The sequence below is a fragment of the Capsella rubella genome, unplaced genomic scaffold (genome assembly GCF_000375325.1).
Source record: "Capsella rubella cultivar Monte Gargano unplaced genomic scaffold, Caprub1_0 scaffold_4, whole genome shotgun sequence".
Classification (NCBI taxonomy): Eukaryota; Viridiplantae; Streptophyta; class Magnoliopsida; order Brassicales; family Brassicaceae; genus Capsella; species Capsella rubella.
The window spans coordinates 11,210,746-11,228,982 of record NW_006238920.1 but is presented as its reverse complement, the minus strand read 5'-3'; the positions used below and the strand labels follow the sequence as shown (position 1 = coordinate 11,228,982).

Here is an 18,237-nt window from a genome sequence, read left to right as displayed (position 1 = left end):
ACAAAACCTTACTTGAGTTTTGAACAAGAGCCTGTCTGCAAATTTTAAGAACTGAAGGTGTACAAAACGAATTAACGAACAGTTACAGGGTGTCGGCCCATTACGTAATTGGGCTTAACTTAAGGCCTCATTTTTATAAAAGAAAGGAAATTAGAAGAAAACTTGAAAAAAAAAAGAAGGAAATTAGACGTTTATAAAGAGAAGGAACGCATATCTCAGAGAGGGAGGCTCATACAATAATTTCACATATATTGTTTTGTTCTTCTCCTTGGCTTCAAATATTTCCTTGTGTGTTGTTTTGGCCGGTGAATCACGACGGTGTAGTAATTAAAGTGGCGGCCAAGCAAAGGTCTTCTTCGGAGCCAGGAGCCACGTTAAGCTCGGCTGCTTCATCGTCTCTCCGTTTGATCCTCGATGTAAGAAATCTTCTAATTCCCTTATTAGCTTTCTACAAAGGAACCCAACAAGAAAAACTATGCTTGTCTATATTAACTCGAGAGAAAGCTTAGTTTCGTCTCTTTTGTTTTCCGTTTGACGAATCAATTATGTTTCGTCTCACGTTTTATACCTTTTGTCATTCAATTATGCTTAGAAGTTTATTTTTGTTGTGTTGTCCAATTGATTGTAAATTTCCTCACTCTTCTGAAATTGAATGACCACAGATTCGATCTAGAAATCACAGTGTTTATTTCAATCTTTTTAGAAAAAAATTCGAGAAATCATAATTGTTTCTACTCTCTGTTGCCCGATTGATAGAATCAAGTGTGGGTTTATATTTATTATGATTCCAACGAGTATTTTCAGTTTCCAACTAGTGTAAATTTTAAATAATTCTGAACTGTGATTTTATGGATCGACAATTGTAAAGCCCGAGGATGGAATCGATAACGACGTCTGGTGCTGTGCGTCCATTGGCGGGGTCAGTGAAGATTACTTAGTCCCTTCCCTTTTTGAGTAGTTTTCCTAGTTCCTCAGGTCAGAAAAGTCCTAATGTTGTTTTGTTTTGTAGGACGTCCTCTGGGAAGGAGGGCATGAAAGAAGAGGTTGTGCGACTTGGAGTTGAGCTCTCACTATCTATTGCTGAATCGATGTTCTTGCTTTCTGATGACATTTATACTTTATTATGGTTCTGCTATAAGTTATGGAGAGGTGTAATACCCTACCGGAATCCCGTGTTAGAAAGGGTTCTTTGTGTTATTTACTATATCTACTCTAAACATATCAAACCCAAGAATGGAGTGTATCAGGATGGTGGCAAATCGGTCCAATGGGAATTTATCAGAAACACATGGAAGGATGTTTCTGACGGAATCATTGTTTTGCATCGCCTGGATATGCTTCTAAGAAGAAAAGATAGCTCCTTTGATGACACATTTTTATCGTCGGCTTTTGAAAAATACAAGCAACAAGTGCTAAAGATGTTAGAAGATAAATTGAGCCCCGCAAAGCAGGTTTCACAGGCGCATGGGTTTGCTAGGGAGACGTTAGAGTCTAACATTGTTGACTTTTGGAAGTCTCTCTTTTATGAAAAACCACTATCGAAAGTGGTAAGGAGTAGGATTCTTAGCAACCTTTTTACACCTATTTTGGGCAAACTAGTGCATAGTGAGATGCAGGCACTCCCCATATCTTCTCCTTACATTCTAGGGTCAGTAGTACTACTTAGCCCCTTTGACAGTTTTGCTTACTCACTCACTCGGGTCAAAAAGCCTTCATATTGATATATATTATTTTTTTTTGCAGGAAGGATTTTGCAATGCAGGAACTGAAAGAGGAGGTTGTGCGACTAGGAGTTGAGCTCTCGCTGTTTATAGCTGAATCGATGTTCTTGCTGTGTGATGACATTCGTATTATGTTATGGTTCTGCTATAGACTATGCAGGGATGCAAAAAGGGACGTGACTGGTGATAGTCCCGTGGTGGAAAGGCTGCTTCGTGTTATTCATTATGCCTACACAAAAGATATCAAACCGAAGAATGGAGTGTATCAGGATGGTGGCAACTCAGTCCAATGGGAATTGGTCAAAAACACATGGAAGGATTTTCTTGACGGAATCGTAATTTTGGATCGCCTGGATATGGTTCTAAGAAGAAAAGATAGCTCCTTTGATGACAGACTATTATCATCAGCTATTAAAAATTACAAGCAAGATGTGCTGAAGAAGCTAGAAGATAAATTGAGGTCCGCAGAAGATGTTTCAGAGGCGCATGGGTTTGTGAGGGAGACGTTAGTGTCTAACATTGTTGACTTGTGGAAGTCTCTCTTTGATGAAGAAGTAACACCCAAAGTGGTAAGGAGTAGGATTCTTAGCGACTTGTTTACCCCTATTTGGGGCAAACCAGTGCATAGCGAGATACAGGCACTCCCCATATTTTCTCCTTACATTCTAGGGTCAGTAGTACTACGTAGCCCCTTTGACAGTTTTACTTGCTCGTGTGAAAAAGCCTTCATATTGACTTTTTTTTGTTTTTGTTTTGCAGGAAGGATTTTGCAATAAAGGAGCCGAATGAGGAGGTTGTGCGACTAGGAGTTGAGCTCTCACTATTTATTGCTAAATCGATGTTCTTACTGTGTGATGACATTCATACTTTATTATGGTTCTGCTATAAGTTATGGAGAGGTGTAATACCGGCCTGGAATCCCGTGTTAGAAAGGGTTCTTTGTGTTATTTACTATATCTACTCAAAACATATCAAACCCAAGAAGGGCGTGTATCAGGATGGTGGCAAATCGGTCCAATGGGAATTGATCAGAAACACATGGAAGGATTTTGCTGACGGGATCATAGTTTTGCATCGCCTGGATATGGTTCTAAGAAGAAAAGATAGCTCCTTTGATAACAGACTATTATTGTCGGCTATTAAAAAATACAAGCAAGATGTGCTGAAGAAGCTAGAGGATAATCTGAGGCCCGCTGAAGAGGTTTCAGAGGAGCATGGGTATGCTAGGGAGACATTAGAGTCTGATATTTTGGACTTGTGGAGGTCTCTTTTTTATGAAAAAGCACTATCCAATGTGGTAAGGAGTAGGATTCTTAGCAACCTTTTTACACCTATTTTGGGCAAACCAGTGCATAGAGAGATGCAGGCACTCCCCGTATCTTCTCCTTACATTCTAGGGTCGGTATACTACTTAATCCCTTTGACAGTTTTGCTTACTCACTTACCCGTGTCGAAAGCCTTCATATCGACTTTTATTTTTGGTTGTTTTGCAGGAATGATTTTGCAATGCAGGAACTGAAAGAGGAGGTTGTACGACTAGGAGTTGAGCTCTCCCTATTTATAGCTGAATCGATGTTCTTATTGTGTGATGACATTCGTATTATGTTACGGTTCTGCTATAGAATATGGAGCGATGCAAAAAGGGACGTGATTGGGGATAGTCCCGTGGTGGAAAGGCTGCTTTGTGTTATTTATTATGTCTATACAAAAGATATCAAACCTAAGAAAGGAGTGTATCAGAATGGTGGCAACAATTCGGCCCATTGGGAATTAATCAGGACGACGAGTGAGAATTTTGTTGCTGGATTTAGAGATCTGGATCGCCTTGTCTTGTTTCTCAGGGGAGGAGGAATATGTGGCCGAGAGTTTATGTCTAGTATTGAAGAAGAGGTGAAGGAAGTAGGGGAAAAGTTGTGGTTTGTGAAGGCTGTTTCTGAGGCGAATGGGTTTGGGAGGGATGTGATGAAGTCAAACTGTTTGGACGTATGGAAATCTCTCTTTGACAAAGAAGCCAAGGAAGCAACACTGACTCTGAAAGCGATAAAGAATGGGATCCTTCTTGACTTGTTTCTCCCTCTATATAACGAAGCACCACCACCTTAGCGACTAGTTTTATATGGTATTTGGCTTTAGATATCGCATTATGAAGAGAACTCAGAACAATATCATCTAACTTGTGTATGCCATCTAGTAAATATATCTTTTGATATCTTAAAAGATGAAAGAAAGTAGAAGAACTCTCAGAGAAATATATTTTTGTGGACTTTCTTATTTCATCTTAGTTTTACTTTTTTTCATTTAGGTTCAAAGAGCTTTTGATATCGAGCAATTACCACATATAAGTTCTCTCTCATCTGATATTTGAAGCATAGGTAGATGTGAAATTAAAATTTCAATTTCCTAAGATTTTAACTGTTGAAGATGACCACAATACTAATATATATGGGTTTTGGATTAACAACAAGGAGCAACTTATTATTTTGAATGAGAAAATGTACCAAAATACATGGTTTGGATTCAAGATATTGATCTTTGTTGCAACTTCCATGTCTATGCCTACTATTTTCCTGCAGGTTGGAGCAATTATATCTGGTCTTCAGCCTGGGTGGTCCACCAGGTACTGGAAAGATTGATACAGCAGTTGAAATCTTGCATGTTCTATACCACAACTGTCCTTCTCAAAGGACCTTAAGTCAGGAGAGAGTCGTTACATAAAAGGGTGTATCAGTCTTTTACATATGCTTAGCCGTTTCACTACAAAAACAAGAATGAAGCAGAACAGAGGTGGATCATCTGTCTGACTCGTTTGGTTTTTGGTTATTTATTACAAAAACAATCAAGAATAAAGAGAAATTTTTTGATTATTTTTAAAACAATTCAAACTGGAGTTGGAATACAATGCATTTGATTATACAAGTCACAAGCAAAGCCAAAAAATTAAACTAAGGAAATCAGATTTTGGATCCAAGTAAGGTGATGAGGAAGTCCTTGTAGTATCCAGAGATATCACCAACGATAGCATTATCCATGCTTGTGTTGTACATATTGAAATACTCTCCTCTCACTTTCATCAAATCAATCTCTGCACGCGTCACAATCGCTCTCGTCAACGAATCCTCATCTGTTCCAAAACCCTCAATGGAATCTCTTACAACCTGCCAATATAACAAACGCAAACACTGAGGAACAATCACCTTCTTCAAACAGAGTTTTTGAATTTATTCTTGCTTTCAATGTACCTTGGCAAAGTGTTTCTCAGGAGTATCAATACAAAAGATTGCCGTCTGCAATAGACTTCTCAGATCAGCATCTCCTGGACATCCTTCAAAATCCTGTTCATACAACACTAACATGTAAACATCGAAGAAAAAAAAGAAAACCAAACACATGAGAGACCAAAGTTACCACCAAACCAAACCCATGGATCTGAACCTTATCAATAGTGATCCCATAACTCTGCTTGTAAGCAACAAAAGTTTCTCTGAGCTGGTAGATACTACGCGTTCCCAATATGTACAGAACATGATCATGATCTAATTGCTTCTTCTCTATGGCTTCACGTAGCATAGCAGCCTCAATGGTAGCTACTTCTGCATCAGTCTTATCTTTGTCATATCTGAATGAACTTGCCAATGTCACCAGAAACTGTAGTTTCAAACAAGTCAACCCATCAATCCAAAGCTTCTCATGAAGCAAAATATATTAAAAAACGAAACTTTGACACCAATTTGGAAGAAAGAAATCACCTTTGCAAGAGGAAAAGGCAGAGTAGAAGCAATGTGTTCTTCAAGAGATGAGTCAAAGAGAGAACAATAAGCTTTCCTGACAGCAATTAAATGGTCAGGAGAAGTTGTGCAAGAGATCTCTACAAGAACCTTCAAATTCTCAACACCTTTCTTCTTCTTCTTCTCCTTGTTCAAAATCTTGTTCACAAGCCTTGCGTCTCTCTCTGCTGGATCATACACCCACGAAACCACAGCTTTCTACCAATCAATCAACCACATGTTTTCAGAACAAAATCTCTTTTATCTAACCAAGAAGGAATATCAAAAATGTAACAGTAAGTTACCATGAAATCACCAGACAATTCAGAGGAGAGATCATCGATAAGATCTTTGCCGTAAATCTCTCTGTAACTCTCTCTGATCTTCCTTATTTGGCTCTTGTTCCTTTGTCCTAAAACTCGTATAACAGCCTTCTCATCTGTTCCCCAACCTACACCAAATAAATAAATAAGAAAAGACAACTTTTGATTCAGAATTGCATCAAAATCACACACAAATGCTTTATGCTTCTCACCATCAATGAAATGTACGTACCGCGAAAAGCATGGTTAAGAGTTTCAGAATCCTGAGCTGGAGAAGGAACTTGGTCTGGTACTCTAATGGTGGCCATTTCAGTTTCTCTCTCTGTTTCTTTCTTGTGCTCTCTCTCTCTCTCTCTCCGTGTCTCGTCGTCTTAGTTTTTTTTTTCTATAAGGCGGAGTTATTAATTTACTTTTAGGTGTAATTATGTTTTTGCAGGGGATGTTAGATTTGACATAAATACCCCCAAGACGTAACTGTAATGACGCAATTAACTTATTTCTGTCGAGTTTTAGTTTTTGAGGACAATTAAGTTATCAGGGTCCAATAATTAGTTGTGTATTGATGAGAGTAGTATTCTCTTTTTTTTTTTCTTTTCTTTTTTTTTTTCTTATTTAACTATTTGCATAATTGAAACCAAATATTCATAAAAGAGCTCCTTTTAGTCCTTAAAGCTTAAGATAACGTTTAAAGTTTTTTTTTTTTTTGAAGTCTACCAAAGATACTTTTTGATTAGGTGCATGGTTAGTAACATGTGTGCATTGATCTAATATTATAAATTGTTTCATATTCGATACATGTAAAAGCAAAAGAGGGAGGTGACTCTGCATTTGATGAAAAGAGGATTAATTAAGGATACATGGGAAAAGCAAAAAAGAGGTACTGACTGATCTGCATGCATGTTGAAGATTCTTATTATGGCCAGTTCTGTTTGGCTGGATCGGTAAAAGCAAAGTCTCTCCCACTTGAAGTCGAACGTAAAGCTTTGTTATAACTTGCATGCCTCTCGCATTTAGTGCGTGTGAAAAGGGGTATGTATAGATGCGTTTAGTATGATGGAGGGAGATCAGACATGTATAGGGTCTCTTGGAAGTTGAAATCCCTCAAGAAAATGATCCGCGATTTCAGTAGAAGTAACTACTCTGATCTGGAAAAGAGAGTGCAAGAGGCTCATGAGAAGATGCTAGAGGCACAAGGAGAAATGCTTTCTAACCCTACTGTCATAAACGCCCATCTAGAAGAAGAAGCTCATGGTAAATGGTTGATCCTCTCAAATGCTGAAGAAAGTTTTTTCAAGCAAAGATCTAGTATTGGCTGGCTGGGAGATGGTGATTGCAACTCAAGGTACTTCCATAGAATGGCTGACCAAAGAAAGGCTACTAACCACATCCATTCTCTGGAAAATGAATTTGGAGACAAAATTGTTTCTCCTAAGGGAATTCAGGACGTATGCATTGACTTCTTTTCTGACCTTCTGGGAAAGGAGGTGCCTCCCCCCATGTTTATTCAGGATGACATTACTGCTTTACTCGACTTCTCCTGCTCTCAAGGCCAGGCTCAGTCTCTTATTGCCCCGTTCTCTAGTAGGGAAATCAGGGATGCATTCTGTTCTCTCCCCAAGAATAAAACTAGTGGACCTGACGGGTACCCTGCTGAATTCTTTGTGACCTGTTGGAGTATTGTGGGGGGAGAAGTTACTGCTGCGATTCAAGAATTCTTCACGTCGGGCAAGCTGCTTAAGCAATGGAATGCCACCACCCTGGTATTGATTCCTAAGTTCAGTAATGCGTCGAAGCCTTCTGATTTCAGGCCAATTTCTTGCCTGAACACGCTGTACAAGGTTATTTCTAAGCTACTCTCTGATAGGCTGAAGTCCCTTTTGCCAAAAGTGATCTCCCCTTCTCAGTCCGCTTTCATCCCGGGTAGGCTCCTGTCAGAAAATGTTCTGCTGGCTACAGAGATTGTTCACGGGTATAACAAGAAGAATATTGAACCGCGTGGCATGCTAAAAGTGGACCTTCGAAAAGCGTTTGATTCTATTCGATGGGATTTCATCATCGCTGCTTTGAGAGGTATTGGAGTTCCTGAGCAGTTTATATCCTGGATTTCATAATGCATTACTACACCCGCATTCTCCATCTCTGTAAACGGTGCTTCTTGAGGCTTTTTCCACAGCAAAAGGGGTCTAAGACAAGGAGACCCGATCTCTCCTTACCTCTTTGTTCTTGCAATGGAGATTTTCTCTAAGCTTTTGCTTTCAAGGTACACTTCTGGCTACATCTTCTATCATCCCAAAACATCAGGCCTGAACTTATCTCACCTGATGTTTGCGGATGATGTGATGATCTTCTTTGACGGTGGAAGCTCCTCTCTCCATGGAATAAATGAAACTTTGGATGATTTTACTAGTTGGTCTGGCCTCAATATGAATAGGGACAAAACAGAGTTGTTTCTGGCTGGAGTGGATGAGGTTGAGTCGCTGGCCATCTCTCACTATGGTTTCCCTAAAGGTAATCTTCCAGTCAGATATTTGGGACTTCCTCTAATGTGCAGGAAGCTTACAGTTAGGGAGTTTGGTCCCCTAGTGGACAAAGTGAGAGCTCGCCTTTTGAGTTGGGCGGTAAAGGCTCTGTCTTTCGCAGGAAGACTTCAGCTCTTAGCGTCTGTTATCACAGGAATGGTGGTTTTTTGGATTTCTACTTTCAAAATCCCAAAGGGATGCATTAGAGAGATTGAGTCTCTTTGTGCTAGATTCCTATGGTCTGGAGGTATTGAAAATCACAATAAAGCAAAAGTGGCTTGGTCCAAAGTTTGTTTGCCAAAATCTGAAGGAGGTCTAGGCCTCAGAAGCTTCTCAAATTGGAATACCACTTTAAGCCTAAAGTTTATCTGGTTATTATTCTCTAGCAGTGGCTCTTTGTGGGTTGCCTGGCACAAATTTCACCATCTCTCCAGCAACTTTTGGCTCTTAAAGGAACATGTAAGGGACACTTGGAACTGGAGGAGCTTGCTCCGCTTGAGACCTTTAGCAGCGAAATTTCTCAATTGTAAAGTTGGAAACGGAGCCTCCCTAAGTTTTTGGGGAGATACTTGGACACCATTTGGACCTCTCCTTGATTTTTTGGGCAGCTCGGGCCCGAGAGACTTAAGAATCCCGATTTCAGCTACTGTGGCTGATGCTTCCTCCGGAAATTCTTGGCTGCTGGCGGCTCCCAGATCATCTCAAGCTGTGCAACTTTACGCTCACCTCTCTACCATCTCCCTACCTCTTCCCTCAGGTTTGAACGATTCCTTTGTATGGGTTGTGGACAATGTGACGTGTGCAGGTTTCTCCTCTTCTTTGACTTGGGAAGCTGTAAGAACTAGGGGGCTTACTGTGAGCTGGGCTGATTCCATATGGTTTAAAGGAGCTACGCCAAAAAATGCTTTCAACATGTGGGTTTCCCAGCTAGATAGGCTCCCAACAAGGTCAAGGCTTCTCTCTTGGGGTCTGCAAGTACCTGCTCATTGTTGTCTTTGCTCAAGGGATTCTGAAACGAGGCTCCATCTTTTTCTATCTTGTCCTTTCAGCCGTTGCATCTGGGAAAAGGTTTTCGAAAGACTCAGGCTTCCACCTTTGTTGTTTCGGGACTGGGAACATCTCATCTCTTGGACTATGTTAAGAAGCAGATCATCACCTCCTACTCTGAGAAAGCTAGCAGCCCAAGCAACTGTGTATGCGATATGGAAACAGCGGAATAACGTCCTCCATAATTCTCAGATTATCAACCCTTTGGTTATCTTTAAACTTATAGATCGGGAGGTTCGTAATTCTATCACTGCCCGTCGGCATAGAAAGAGTTTCAAGGCTCTAATGTCCCGCTGGATAATGTGACTAGTGCTGCTGTAAATCTTTGATGTTCTTGTATTAATTTTCGTTTTGCTTCCTTGTTTTATGTTTTTTGGCAAGGAACTAACTTCTGCTAAGCCCTCCTTCATGTAATTCAGAAAAATAAAAAAGAAATTCAAAGTATGTTAGTAGAATAATGTAGTGGTTACAAAGATGAGAAGATCTTATAATAATTGAGGGTGTACTCGATTTAAATGTTTGATTAGAAAACCTTCTAAAGAGTCGTATCAAGTTTTACGTTACTTCCGGATTAATAAAATTGAATGTGTTAGTTTGCAGATTTCATTAGAAAATTAAACAAGATTTTAATAGGGTGTAAATATAACTTGTCAAATTTAATCTTTTCACATGTTATAATGTGCTTGACTTGGACAAATAGCTATGTTGTGACTTGTGAGTACATCTAAACTTCGCATTATTGATAACATAAAAAGGTTTAAACAATTCGCACCCCAAGGCTAGCTAGATGAAAACCATATTATTATAAGTTGTATAGTTAAACTGTCTGTGTGAACTGTGCGCTATGTAAATAATGAATATTTAAGATGAAGGAACATGATGGGATGTTGTTATATGAGTGACATGTAAGTATAACCAAATCAAAATAAATAGAGATAGCGATATGCAAAGTGACACGGCTTAACATAGCTGTCCTCCGAGTTATTGCAAGTCGTCTCATCGTGTAAAACGTGATCTTGTCTATTTTTCTCGTTACTGGTAATGTAGTATTTAACTGTGTCCATCTAAGATTGGTTAATATGTTAATTATGTCTTCTCAATGTAAACAAAATGTGAACAAAATCCTTTGATCTAGAATGTGCCCGCCCACACGTACGTAGCTTTATCTCAATCCCAAAAAAAAAATGAATTATATCATAATCTTGTAGCATTTTATTTTATTGATGAGTTCATCACTACTATTAAAATTAAATTTCTTCTCATGTATTGCATATATATATACGCAATTCTATATGATCAAAATGTTAGCTGTTGAATATTATATAATACTTAATATATATGCTAAATCGTGTCATCGAAAGTTGAACAAAACACGTTTTGATATAAAAGAAAGTTAAAGAACATTTTCCAGAATTTGACACTGTCTCCATGAGACAACTTAAGATTTTATTAATTTCTTATTTTAGTTTAATACAAGTTAATACAAATTTTTTTTTGGAAAATCTCATTGACAGATCGATATTCAGAAATAATCTATAAAGAAAAGCCATGTGATATGTGTTGAATATATAATAATAAAAATATATAATAGCTTAATTACGAGTCTCACAATAAATAATGCGAAGCATCCTACCAAAAAAAATAAAATAATGCGAAGCAAATGTGATTGGGTCTTCTCATCTACAATTGAGTGCATAATTTATGAAATGGGACAGTCTGGACCTTGTAAATTATGAGAATGCATACAATTTTATATTCAAGGATCCATTCATTTTTTTTCTAAGTGAAGAAGAGATCTGATGTGTTTTGGCAGTAAAAATGAAACGTCTGGACTAATCTATTTTATTGATAACTTTATTCGTTCCGTTTAAGATTTAGTGAGATTTACAATTTAGTTGACTTTTACTATTTGATTAACTCAGATTTAAGCTATTCAAACGATCCACATGGATTCTTAATCTTATACATGATCATATCCCTATTCCATATATATCACTTCGGTTTGCTTTATCAATATGTTTGAACACTGTTAAAAATAAAATAAACCCATTTCTTTTTATTTTTTTTCCAATAAGTATAACTCCTCCTCGTTTTGTATTATAGAGATATGAATGATGATAATACTAATTATGTACATTTTATATAATGGTCAAACATAATAAATTTCCAGTTAATACGAACTATTAATAAGTTGAAGAATTGTAAATATTTCCAAACAGTTGTTTAATTAACTTTAACTTATGTAATAAATCTCGTGGGCGTTACTACTTACTAGTCCTTTGTTACAACAAAACAAATACCCCTTCCCTTAAAGCTTAGCTAGCACTTTTGTCTTAAAATCAGTTTTTAAATACCGAAAACACCCTTGCATCCATCCTTAACCACAATATTACCCTTAATCATCATATAAAACGTGTTGTCCCTCTTACATAGAAATCCACAGAAACCAAACCAAAGCCGAGAAGAAAAGAAAAGAAAAACTAAATCCGCAAGAAGAAGAAAAATGGCTCTTCCTCTCGACCTTGAAAGCCTCACTGAAGCATTATCAGGTAATTATTTCTAATACTAAAGAAGTAATAATCAGTGGTTTTATTTAAGATATGTAATATATGTGGAAGACAAAGAATGATTTAGCTAGATTTGGTAAATGTGTACGTATGATAAATAATATAGGGAATCTAGGGATGGGAGTGGATGAGAACGCGTTGATAAGCAAACTGGGGAAATCGCACAAAGATCATCGAAAGCTTTTTAGGAAAGCAAGCAAAAGTTTCTTTGTTGAAGATGAAGAGAGAGCTTTTGAGAAATGTCATGATCACTTCGTCCGACATCTCAAGCTTGAGTTCTCTCGCTTCAATGTCAGTATCTTTTCTTCTTCTTCTTCTTCTTTTTTTTTCCAGCTTCATTTCTTCACATTTTCCTCTCTTTTTTTTTTACCTAATTACACACCTTTTTTTTGGGTGGTCAAACCGAATAACAAAATCAATTACTCATTTTTTTACCTAATAAAAGTATATATATAACCAACCATCTATTATTACAACTTTATAAAATTAAAAAATAAAAGTTAAAAAAAAAACTAAATTTGCTTAATTTGATTTATAGTAATTAATACAGAAACTATCTTAGCTAAAATGATTTTTTTTTCAATGTCTATTGATTGGTTTTCTATTAATATGTACTAATAAAATACTCTCAAATATTTCTTGAAATAAAAAAAGTTTGGACACGATGATTTGGTTTTGTTTTTACCGATATATATAGATCATGGATTTACATCTCAAAAATCTAGTTTTACCTAGATAAAACTCGCATTTTACAATATGAGTTAAAACTTCATCTCTACTTCCACTAGGAATTAATTTTTGTAACAATTTGGTGTGTGATGTGTGTAGAACGCCGTTGTGATGTGGGCGATGCATCCATGGGAGAGAGACGCAAGGTTGGTGAAGAAAGCTCTAAAGAAAGGAGAAGAAGCGTACAACCTCATCGTGGAGGTCTCATGCACACGCTCCGCTGAGGATCTCCTCGGGGCACGTAAAGCTTACCACTCTCTTTTCGACCAGTCAATGGAAGAAGACATTGCCTCTCACGTCCACGGCCCTCATCGCAAGGTCAGTATTAATTTTTTGGTTCCCTTTACATTTCCAATGTCGAAAATATCTTAACATTCTTCTCACTGATCATGTCTTTGCTTTTTGTGCAGTTGCTTGTGGGACTCGTGAGTGCTTATAGGTACGAAGGGAACAAGGTGAAAGATGATTCCGCCAAATCAGAGGCTAAGTTTCTGGCAGAAGCTGTGGCTTCTTCCGGAGATGAAGTCGTCGAAAAGGATGAGGTTGTTAGGATTTTGACCACAAGAAGCAAACTCCATCTCCAACATGTCTACAATCACTTTAACGATATAAAAGGCTCTGATCTTCTTGGGGTAATATAAATATAACAACTCACCTCTTATGTTATATAGTGTTTTGATGGTTTTCTAATTAAGTATTTGTGGTGATAATGATGATCATCAGGGTGTATCTCATTCTTCGCTCCTCAATGAAGCATTGATTTGTTTGCTCAAACCGGCTGTGTATTTCAGCAAGGTAAGGAACCATATTCTTGTACTCCGATTGTCTCAAAAGTTGAACGAGACACAAGAATTTAACTGATTTGGTTTTTTTTTTTTTATTTTGTTGTCATTTGGTATTTAGATTTTGGATGCATCACTGAACAAAGACGCAGATAAGACTACCAAGAAATGGTTGACAAGAGTATTAGTTACAAGAGCAGATCATAGTGATGAGATAAAGGATATCAAAGAAGAGTACAATAACCTTTATGGTGAGACTTTGGCACAGAGAATCCAAGACAAGATTAAAGGGAACTACAGAGATTTCTTGCTCACACTGCTCTCCAAATCCGATTGATTCCGTTTTTGAGAAAATCATTACCAAAACTTGTTTGAAGATTCACTTTCCCTTTACGGTTCTATGTTTCTGATTCCAAAATTTGCGTTTTTCTTCACCATTTGGTTTATTTGATAATAAAAGAATTAATGTCGTTCATGACATAACAATTTGGTCCAAGGGGTTCTATTTCGGAAGTAAATTTTGTGTGTTCTGTTTTGTATCTTTGTTCTTCGTATTTGATGAACTCGGAGAGTACTGTTTCTAAATGCGATAACGAGAGATTAATTCGCGATTAAAGCTCCAGAAACCATAATTTTGTATCTTAATGTTGCATAAATCTGAAAGAAACTTGTATTAACTCTACTTGAAAGATTTTTCCAATGTGACAGACTTGGAAGTTGTGTGTAAGTTGCAACTCTAAAATAAACCAAGAAACCTAATTACGAATGCCAACCGAATTTCACATTCTAAACCCGGTTGAATGTTTATATATTTCCGGTTTAAAATTTGACAGCATGTAGTGATGACACGTGGCGAAGAAGAGTCCCCGAATCTTCCTCTGACGACCATTCCGATACCTTTTTGGTTCTGTCTTCCTCCAACTCTCTCTTCTCTGCTTATTTGGTTTTGTTCACAAATCTCTCAAACACCCCATTTGTTTTCTTCTCGTTTCGTTTTGTAATCACAGATTCACAGATCCGTTTCTATCACAATGAATGGCTTCTCTGATCTTAATCCTTCTGAGAGGTACGCTTTGTCTGATCATCAATGATACTTAATAATCTCTTTAAATATGCATGAATCTGTATTTATTTCGTTCGTCTCAGCTTCCATTTTCATCTTGCACTACGTTTTCTACGATTTGTGTTAGTTTTGTTTATTAAACTGCCTAGTGTTTGTGTGTCTCCAAGATCAATGGAACTCGTAGCTAATTGATAGGCAACAAGTGGTTCTAATTGGCTTTTGATCTTTATTCTCTGTCGATTATGGTATCAAAGTTTGATCCTTTTGATGCAATCTCATTCTCAAGATTTACTCTTTTGATCTGTTGTGAAACAGCAAACCTTCTCTGTCTCATCTTGCTCCATTAGAAGCCATTCTTTTTGATGTTGATGGAACACTCTGTGATTCAGATCCCATTCACCTTATTGCCTTTCAAGAACTGCTTCAAGAGGTTCCTCCCCTGTCCTTTATATCATTATATCTTCAATTTTACAGCAAAAGAAAAAAAACTGAATTCTCAATTTTGCTACTTTATATCATTCACAGATTGGTTTTAACAATGGTGTCCCAATTGATGAGAAATTCTTTGTTGCTAATATTGCTGGAAAGCACAATTCTGAAATTGCTCAAATTCTGTTCCCTGATGATGTCCCAAGAGGGTTAAAATTCTGTGATGAAAAGGAAGCTCTTTATCGCAAGTAAGTTTTTTTTTTTTAGTTCTCTTAACTTTCACAAACTTGTTTCAGGTTTGAGTGTTAATTTTGGAGTAACTTTGTGTGTTTGTTCTTTTCTTGTTGATTAGAATTGTTGCAGAGAAGATTAAGCCACTTGATGGGCTTATAAAACTGACCAAATGGATAGAAGAACGTGGACTGAAACGAGCTGCGGTTACAAACGCGCCAAAAGAAAACGCAGAGCTCATGATATCAAAACTTGGTCTGAGTGATTTCTTTCAAGCAGTGATTCTTGGCTCCGAATGTGAATATCCCAAACCACACCCTGGACCATACTTGAAGGCTCTTGAAGTGCTTAACGTGTCAAAGGAGCACACGCTAGTCTTCGAAGACTCGATCTCTGGGATAAAAGCTGGAGTTGCAGCTGGAATGCCCGTGATCGGACTCACTACAGGGAATCCAGCAAGCCTCCTTATGCAAGCGAAACCCGCTTTTCTCATCGAGAACTATGGGGATCCAAAACTGTTGGCTGTGTTGGAAGAACTTGATAACAAGGGAAGCTCTCAAAAGTGTTGAGGAATGAGGAGTTGTGCCTCACTTGTTTGGCTTAAAAGACCACACAGCTATGAGCAGCCTCTTAAGTTTTACCTTTCCTCTTAGTTGATTATTGTTGAATAATAATTCTTTTGAGAATTATGACAATACTAAAGATTTGTATTGATCATACATGCACAATACTACAGATTTGTATCCGGAAATACTTACATAAACTAAAATAGCAGTTTGATCCCAAAAAAAACTAAAATAGCAAAGTAACAACAAAGGGGATGATGAAGATTTGTATTGATCATACATGCACAATACTAATGATGTAGTAACTTTAATTTCCATATTTTTCTTCTGTTAGTTTTGCAAAATTAATTAAAAATAATTATGAGTTATGAACAATTTTGTAAGCATTGTTTACATTTAAATAACACAAAATAAAAAGCCCAAGAATGTGTGTAAAAAGAAAGCCTGAAAGCATAATAAAAAGCGTCTGAAAAAAGCTGAGAGCAAAAAGAATCGATCATTCATAATAGAGCAGAGAGACGGAGACAGACGACAAGGAGGGGCTGATAGGTTTCACCGAAGCTGAGAGAAATCATCAAAGAGTTTGAGCTAGATTATGAATTCGGGAGGAGGAATCGTTGCTGCACCAACAACAGCAGCTCCTTCAAGCGGCGGTGGAAACGTTGAGTGGCATGTCCGACCACCGAACCCTAAAAACCCAGTCGTCTTCTTCGATGTCTCTATTGGTGGCATCCCCGCCGGTCGTATCAAGATGGAGCTTTTCGCCGACATTGCTCCCAGAACCGCTGAAAACTTCAGGCAGTTCTGTACTGGTGAACACAGGTACGCATATATTTTCATTGAATTGAATGTGTAAGTCCAGTCTCTATTTTTGTTCTTGCATCTTGGAGCTCCTTTGAGGTTGAATTTATGGATTTAAGATTTAGAATTTCTGGTGTTCCTCTCAAGAGATTTATGAGGTTTTAGAGCTTTTTGGATTCAGAAAAGTTGGTGCTTGCTGCTTCTTTCATGCTTCATACTAGATTTTGTATTTGTTTAATGCATATTTTTAGAACCTTGCTAGCTTAAGCGCAGTTAAACATGGTTTTGTGTTGCTTAATCTAATCTTCTTCGTCGTTTGGTTTGGCTCTGGTGCTATTGCAGAAAGGTTGGAAAACCTCTTGGTTACAAAGAATGTCAGTTTCACAGGGTTATCAAGGATTTTATGGTTCAAAGTGGTGATTTTCTTAAGGTCAGTAGTACCCTTTACTTCTTTTATTACTTATGATGATTCTCAGCTAGCACTGTCTTTTATCTCTCTTGTATCTGTTCGTGGTTCGTTTCTGTATCTCTTCTTACTGGATGGATACCTAATACATATGTTAAAACTCTCTGCAGAATGATGGTAGTGGATGTGTGTCAATTTATGGCCACAAGTTCGATGATGAAAATTTTACTGCCAAACATACTGGCCCAGGATTGCTCTCCATGGTAAGCAATTGGTTTTATGAATATGAGCTATAAATTCGATTACCTTCTTTCAGTGCGGTTGATATATTGAATGAGTTCACCTCGAGTTTTTCAATATTCATGAGTCAAACTTTGAATTTTATGTATTACTCACGACTTTGGTTGCTAATATTATGGCTCTCATTCTTTTGTTGTAGGCAAACAGTGGACCAAACACAAATGGGTGCCAGGTAATTTCAGTCTCATTATAATGGCCCGATGTGTTTGTGATATGAGATAAATTGAAACAAAAATGTTGATTATCCAAGCTTTGAGCGTTGGATGCCTTATGTTTTGACTATGATGCTAAACTATTATATAAGATTTATTAGTTGCTGATTTGGCATAAAATCTTATAATTGAGGCTACTTACCTTTGCTTTTGGCCATTGCAGTTCTTCATCACCTGTGCAAAATGCGACTGGCTTGACAATAAGCATGTTGTCTTTGGGGTATGTCCTCTCTTTACATACACATTTAAGCTTTTAACTTGTCTTCCATTATATTTCTAGTTCTCCCTTTGTGGTTATAACTGGGATCATCTAGCATAAAATAAAACTGGCCCTATATAGTTGAGGAAGAGCCATAAAGTCATGAACTCTTGTGCATATAATCAGTAGTAGTGTTGTTTTGATTCATTGCAAATTCTTCTTTTGATGTACAGAGAGTGCTTGGGGATGGTTTATTGGTGATGCGGAAGATTGAGAACGTGGCTATCGGACCAAATAACCGACCTAAGCTTGCGGTTGTAATTACTGAGTGTGGGGAGATGTGAAATGTTTTAACCCTCACCCAGCCAAAAGGCCAAAACAGTCCTTGAAGAACCTTTCCGCTGAAGGAGTAATGTAGTGAGAGAGCCTATTAGTTGTCAGCTTACGCATTGTGACAGAAGTTATCATTTGTATTTTAGCAAAAACAATTTGTTAGATTCTCTTTCTATTTAGTGCCAAACTATGAAACATTTCCTGAAAGAAATCAAATTTTTGTTTGGTGGTAAAGCTGCAGATAG

The 18,237-nt window shown here is 37.5% G+C and overlaps 6 protein-coding genes across 8 annotated transcripts; 5 read left to right on the top strand and 1 right to left on the bottom strand.

Annotated features, from left to right (window-relative positions):
- The first annotated feature begins 233 nt into the window (after window positions 1–233).
- Window positions 234–3,970, top strand: LOC17888630. The gene is made up of 6 exons (XM_006293619.2): window positions 234–416; window positions 869–919; window positions 1,010–1,648; window positions 1,744–2,391; window positions 2,481–3,119; window positions 3,215–3,970. Exons 2-6 carry the CDS (start codon window positions 876–878, stop codon window positions 3,822–3,824), a joined length of 2,580 nt encoding a protein of 859 aa, XP_006293681.2. The 5' UTR covers window positions 234–416; window positions 869–875; the 3' UTR covers window positions 3,825–3,970.
- Window positions 3,971–4,557: 587 nt separating this feature from the next.
- On the bottom strand, window positions 4,558–6,194 carry LOC17888251 (annexin D3). 3 transcript variants are annotated; one of them, XM_023784446.1, is made up of 6 exons: window positions 6,041–6,194; window positions 5,791–5,936; window positions 5,468–5,704; window positions 5,127–5,366; window positions 4,961–5,053; window positions 4,558–4,876 (listed from the first exon to the last, which is right to left on the bottom strand). In XM_023784446.1, exons 1-6 carry the CDS (start codon window positions 6,114–6,116, stop codon window positions 4,673–4,675), a joined length of 996 nt encoding a protein of 331 aa, XP_023640214.1. In that variant the 5' UTR covers window positions 6,117–6,194; the 3' UTR covers window positions 4,558–4,672. The 3 variants fall into 3 exon arrangements, with proteins under 3 accessions (XP_023640214.1, XP_023640215.1, XP_006294609.1); XM_023784447.1 differs by having other exon boundaries at window positions 5,130–5,366; XM_006294547.2 differs by having other exon boundaries at window positions 5,154–5,366.
- A 2,583-nt stretch (window positions 6,195–8,777) lies between these two features.
- Window positions 8,778–9,770, top strand: LOC111831144. Its single transcript, XM_023784804.1, has one exon. It carries the CDS (start codon window positions 9,240–9,242, stop codon window positions 9,678–9,680), a length of 441 nt encoding a protein of 146 aa, XP_023640572.1. The 5' UTR covers window positions 8,778–9,239; the 3' UTR covers window positions 9,681–9,770.
- A 2,061-nt stretch (window positions 9,771–11,831) lies between these two features.
- LOC17887597 (annexin D4) lies at window positions 11,832–13,987 on the top strand. The gene is made up of 6 exons (XM_006293435.2): window positions 11,832–11,923; window positions 12,048–12,232; window positions 12,770–12,988; window positions 13,081–13,302; window positions 13,394–13,465; window positions 13,574–13,987. Exons 1-6 carry the CDS (start codon window positions 11,878–11,880, stop codon window positions 13,787–13,789), a joined length of 960 nt encoding a protein of 319 aa, XP_006293497.2. The 5' UTR covers window positions 11,832–11,877; the 3' UTR covers window positions 13,790–13,987.
- A 398-nt stretch (window positions 13,988–14,385) lies between these two features.
- Window positions 14,386–15,926, top strand: LOC17888369 (haloacid dehalogenase-like hydrolase domain-containing protein Sgpp). The gene is made up of 4 exons (XM_006294804.2): window positions 14,386–14,518; window positions 14,831–14,945; window positions 15,041–15,192; window positions 15,297–15,926. The coding sequence occupies exons 1-4, from the start codon at window positions 14,484–14,486 to the stop codon at window positions 15,742–15,744; spliced, it is 750 nt and encodes a 249-aa protein (XP_006294866.1). The 5' UTR covers window positions 14,386–14,483; the 3' UTR covers window positions 15,745–15,926.
- A 284-nt stretch (window positions 15,927–16,210) lies between these two features.
- On the top strand, window positions 16,211–18,226 carry LOC17887924 (peptidyl-prolyl cis-trans isomerase CYP22). The gene is made up of 6 exons (XM_006294947.2): window positions 16,211–16,563; window positions 16,885–16,972; window positions 17,119–17,211; window positions 17,388–17,420; window positions 17,624–17,680; window positions 17,893–18,226. The coding sequence occupies exons 1-6, from the start codon at window positions 16,337–16,339 to the stop codon at window positions 18,001–18,003; spliced, it is 609 nt and encodes a 202-aa protein (XP_006295009.1). The 5' UTR covers window positions 16,211–16,336; the 3' UTR covers window positions 18,004–18,226.
- Window positions 18,227–18,237: the final 11 nt, after the last annotated feature.

Coding starts and splice junctions, on each gene's coding strand:
- LOC17888630 (XM_006293619.2), top strand. CDS start 876: ATGGAATCGATAACGACGTCTGGTGCTGTGCGTCCATTGGCGGG. Junction 1,649..1,743: donor TCTTCTCCTTACATTCTAGG/GTCAGTAGTACT, acceptor TTTTTTTTGCAG/GAAGGATTTTGCAATGCAGG. Junction 3,120..3,214: donor TCTTCTCCTTACATTCTAGG/GTCGGTATACTA, acceptor GTTGTTTTGCAG/GAATGATTTTGCAATGCAGG.
- LOC17888251 (XM_023784446.1), bottom strand. CDS start 6,116: ATGGCCACCATTAGAGTACCAGACCAAGTTCCTTCTCCAGCTCAGGAT. Junction 5,367..5,467: donor TGCCTTTTCCTCTTGCAAAG/GTGATTTCTTTC, acceptor TTGAAACTACAG/TTTCTGGTGACATTGGCAAG. Junction 5,054..5,126: donor TCCATGGGTTTGGTTTGGTG/GTAACTTTGGTC, acceptor TTGTATGAACAG/GATTTTGAAGGATGTCCAGG.
- LOC111831144 (XM_023784804.1), top strand. CDS start 9,240: ATGTGGGTTTCCCAGCTAGATAGGCTCCCAACAAGGTCAAGGCTTCTC.
- LOC17887597 (XM_006293435.2), top strand. CDS start 11,878: ATGGCTCTTCCTCTCGACCTTGAAAGCCTCACTGAAGCATTATCAG. Junction 12,233..12,769: donor TTGAGTTCTCTCGCTTCAAT/GTCAGTATCTTT, acceptor TGATGTGTGTAG/AACGCCGTTGTGATGTGGGC. Junction 13,303..13,393: donor AAGGCTCTGATCTTCTTGGG/GTAATATAAATA, acceptor GATGATCATCAG/GGTGTATCTCATTCTTCGCT.
- LOC17888369 (XM_006294804.2), top strand. CDS start 14,484: ATGAATGGCTTCTCTGATCTTAATCCTTCTGAGAG. Junction 14,946..15,040: donor TTCAAGAACTGCTTCAAGAG/GTTCCTCCCCTG, acceptor TATCATTCACAG/ATTGGTTTTAACAATGGTGT. Junction 15,193..15,296: donor AAGGAAGCTCTTTATCGCAA/GTAAGTTTTTTT, acceptor CTTGTTGATTAG/AATTGTTGCAGAGAAGATTA.
- LOC17887924 (XM_006294947.2), top strand. CDS start 16,337: ATGAATTCGGGAGGAGGAATCGTTGCTGCACCAACAACAGCAGCTCCT. Junction 16,564..16,884: donor TTCTGTACTGGTGAACACAG/GTACGCATATAT, acceptor GTGCTATTGCAG/AAAGGTTGGAAAACCTCTTG. Junction 17,421..17,623: donor CAAACACAAATGGGTGCCAG/GTAATTTCAGTC, acceptor TGGCCATTGCAG/TTCTTCATCACCTGTGCAAA.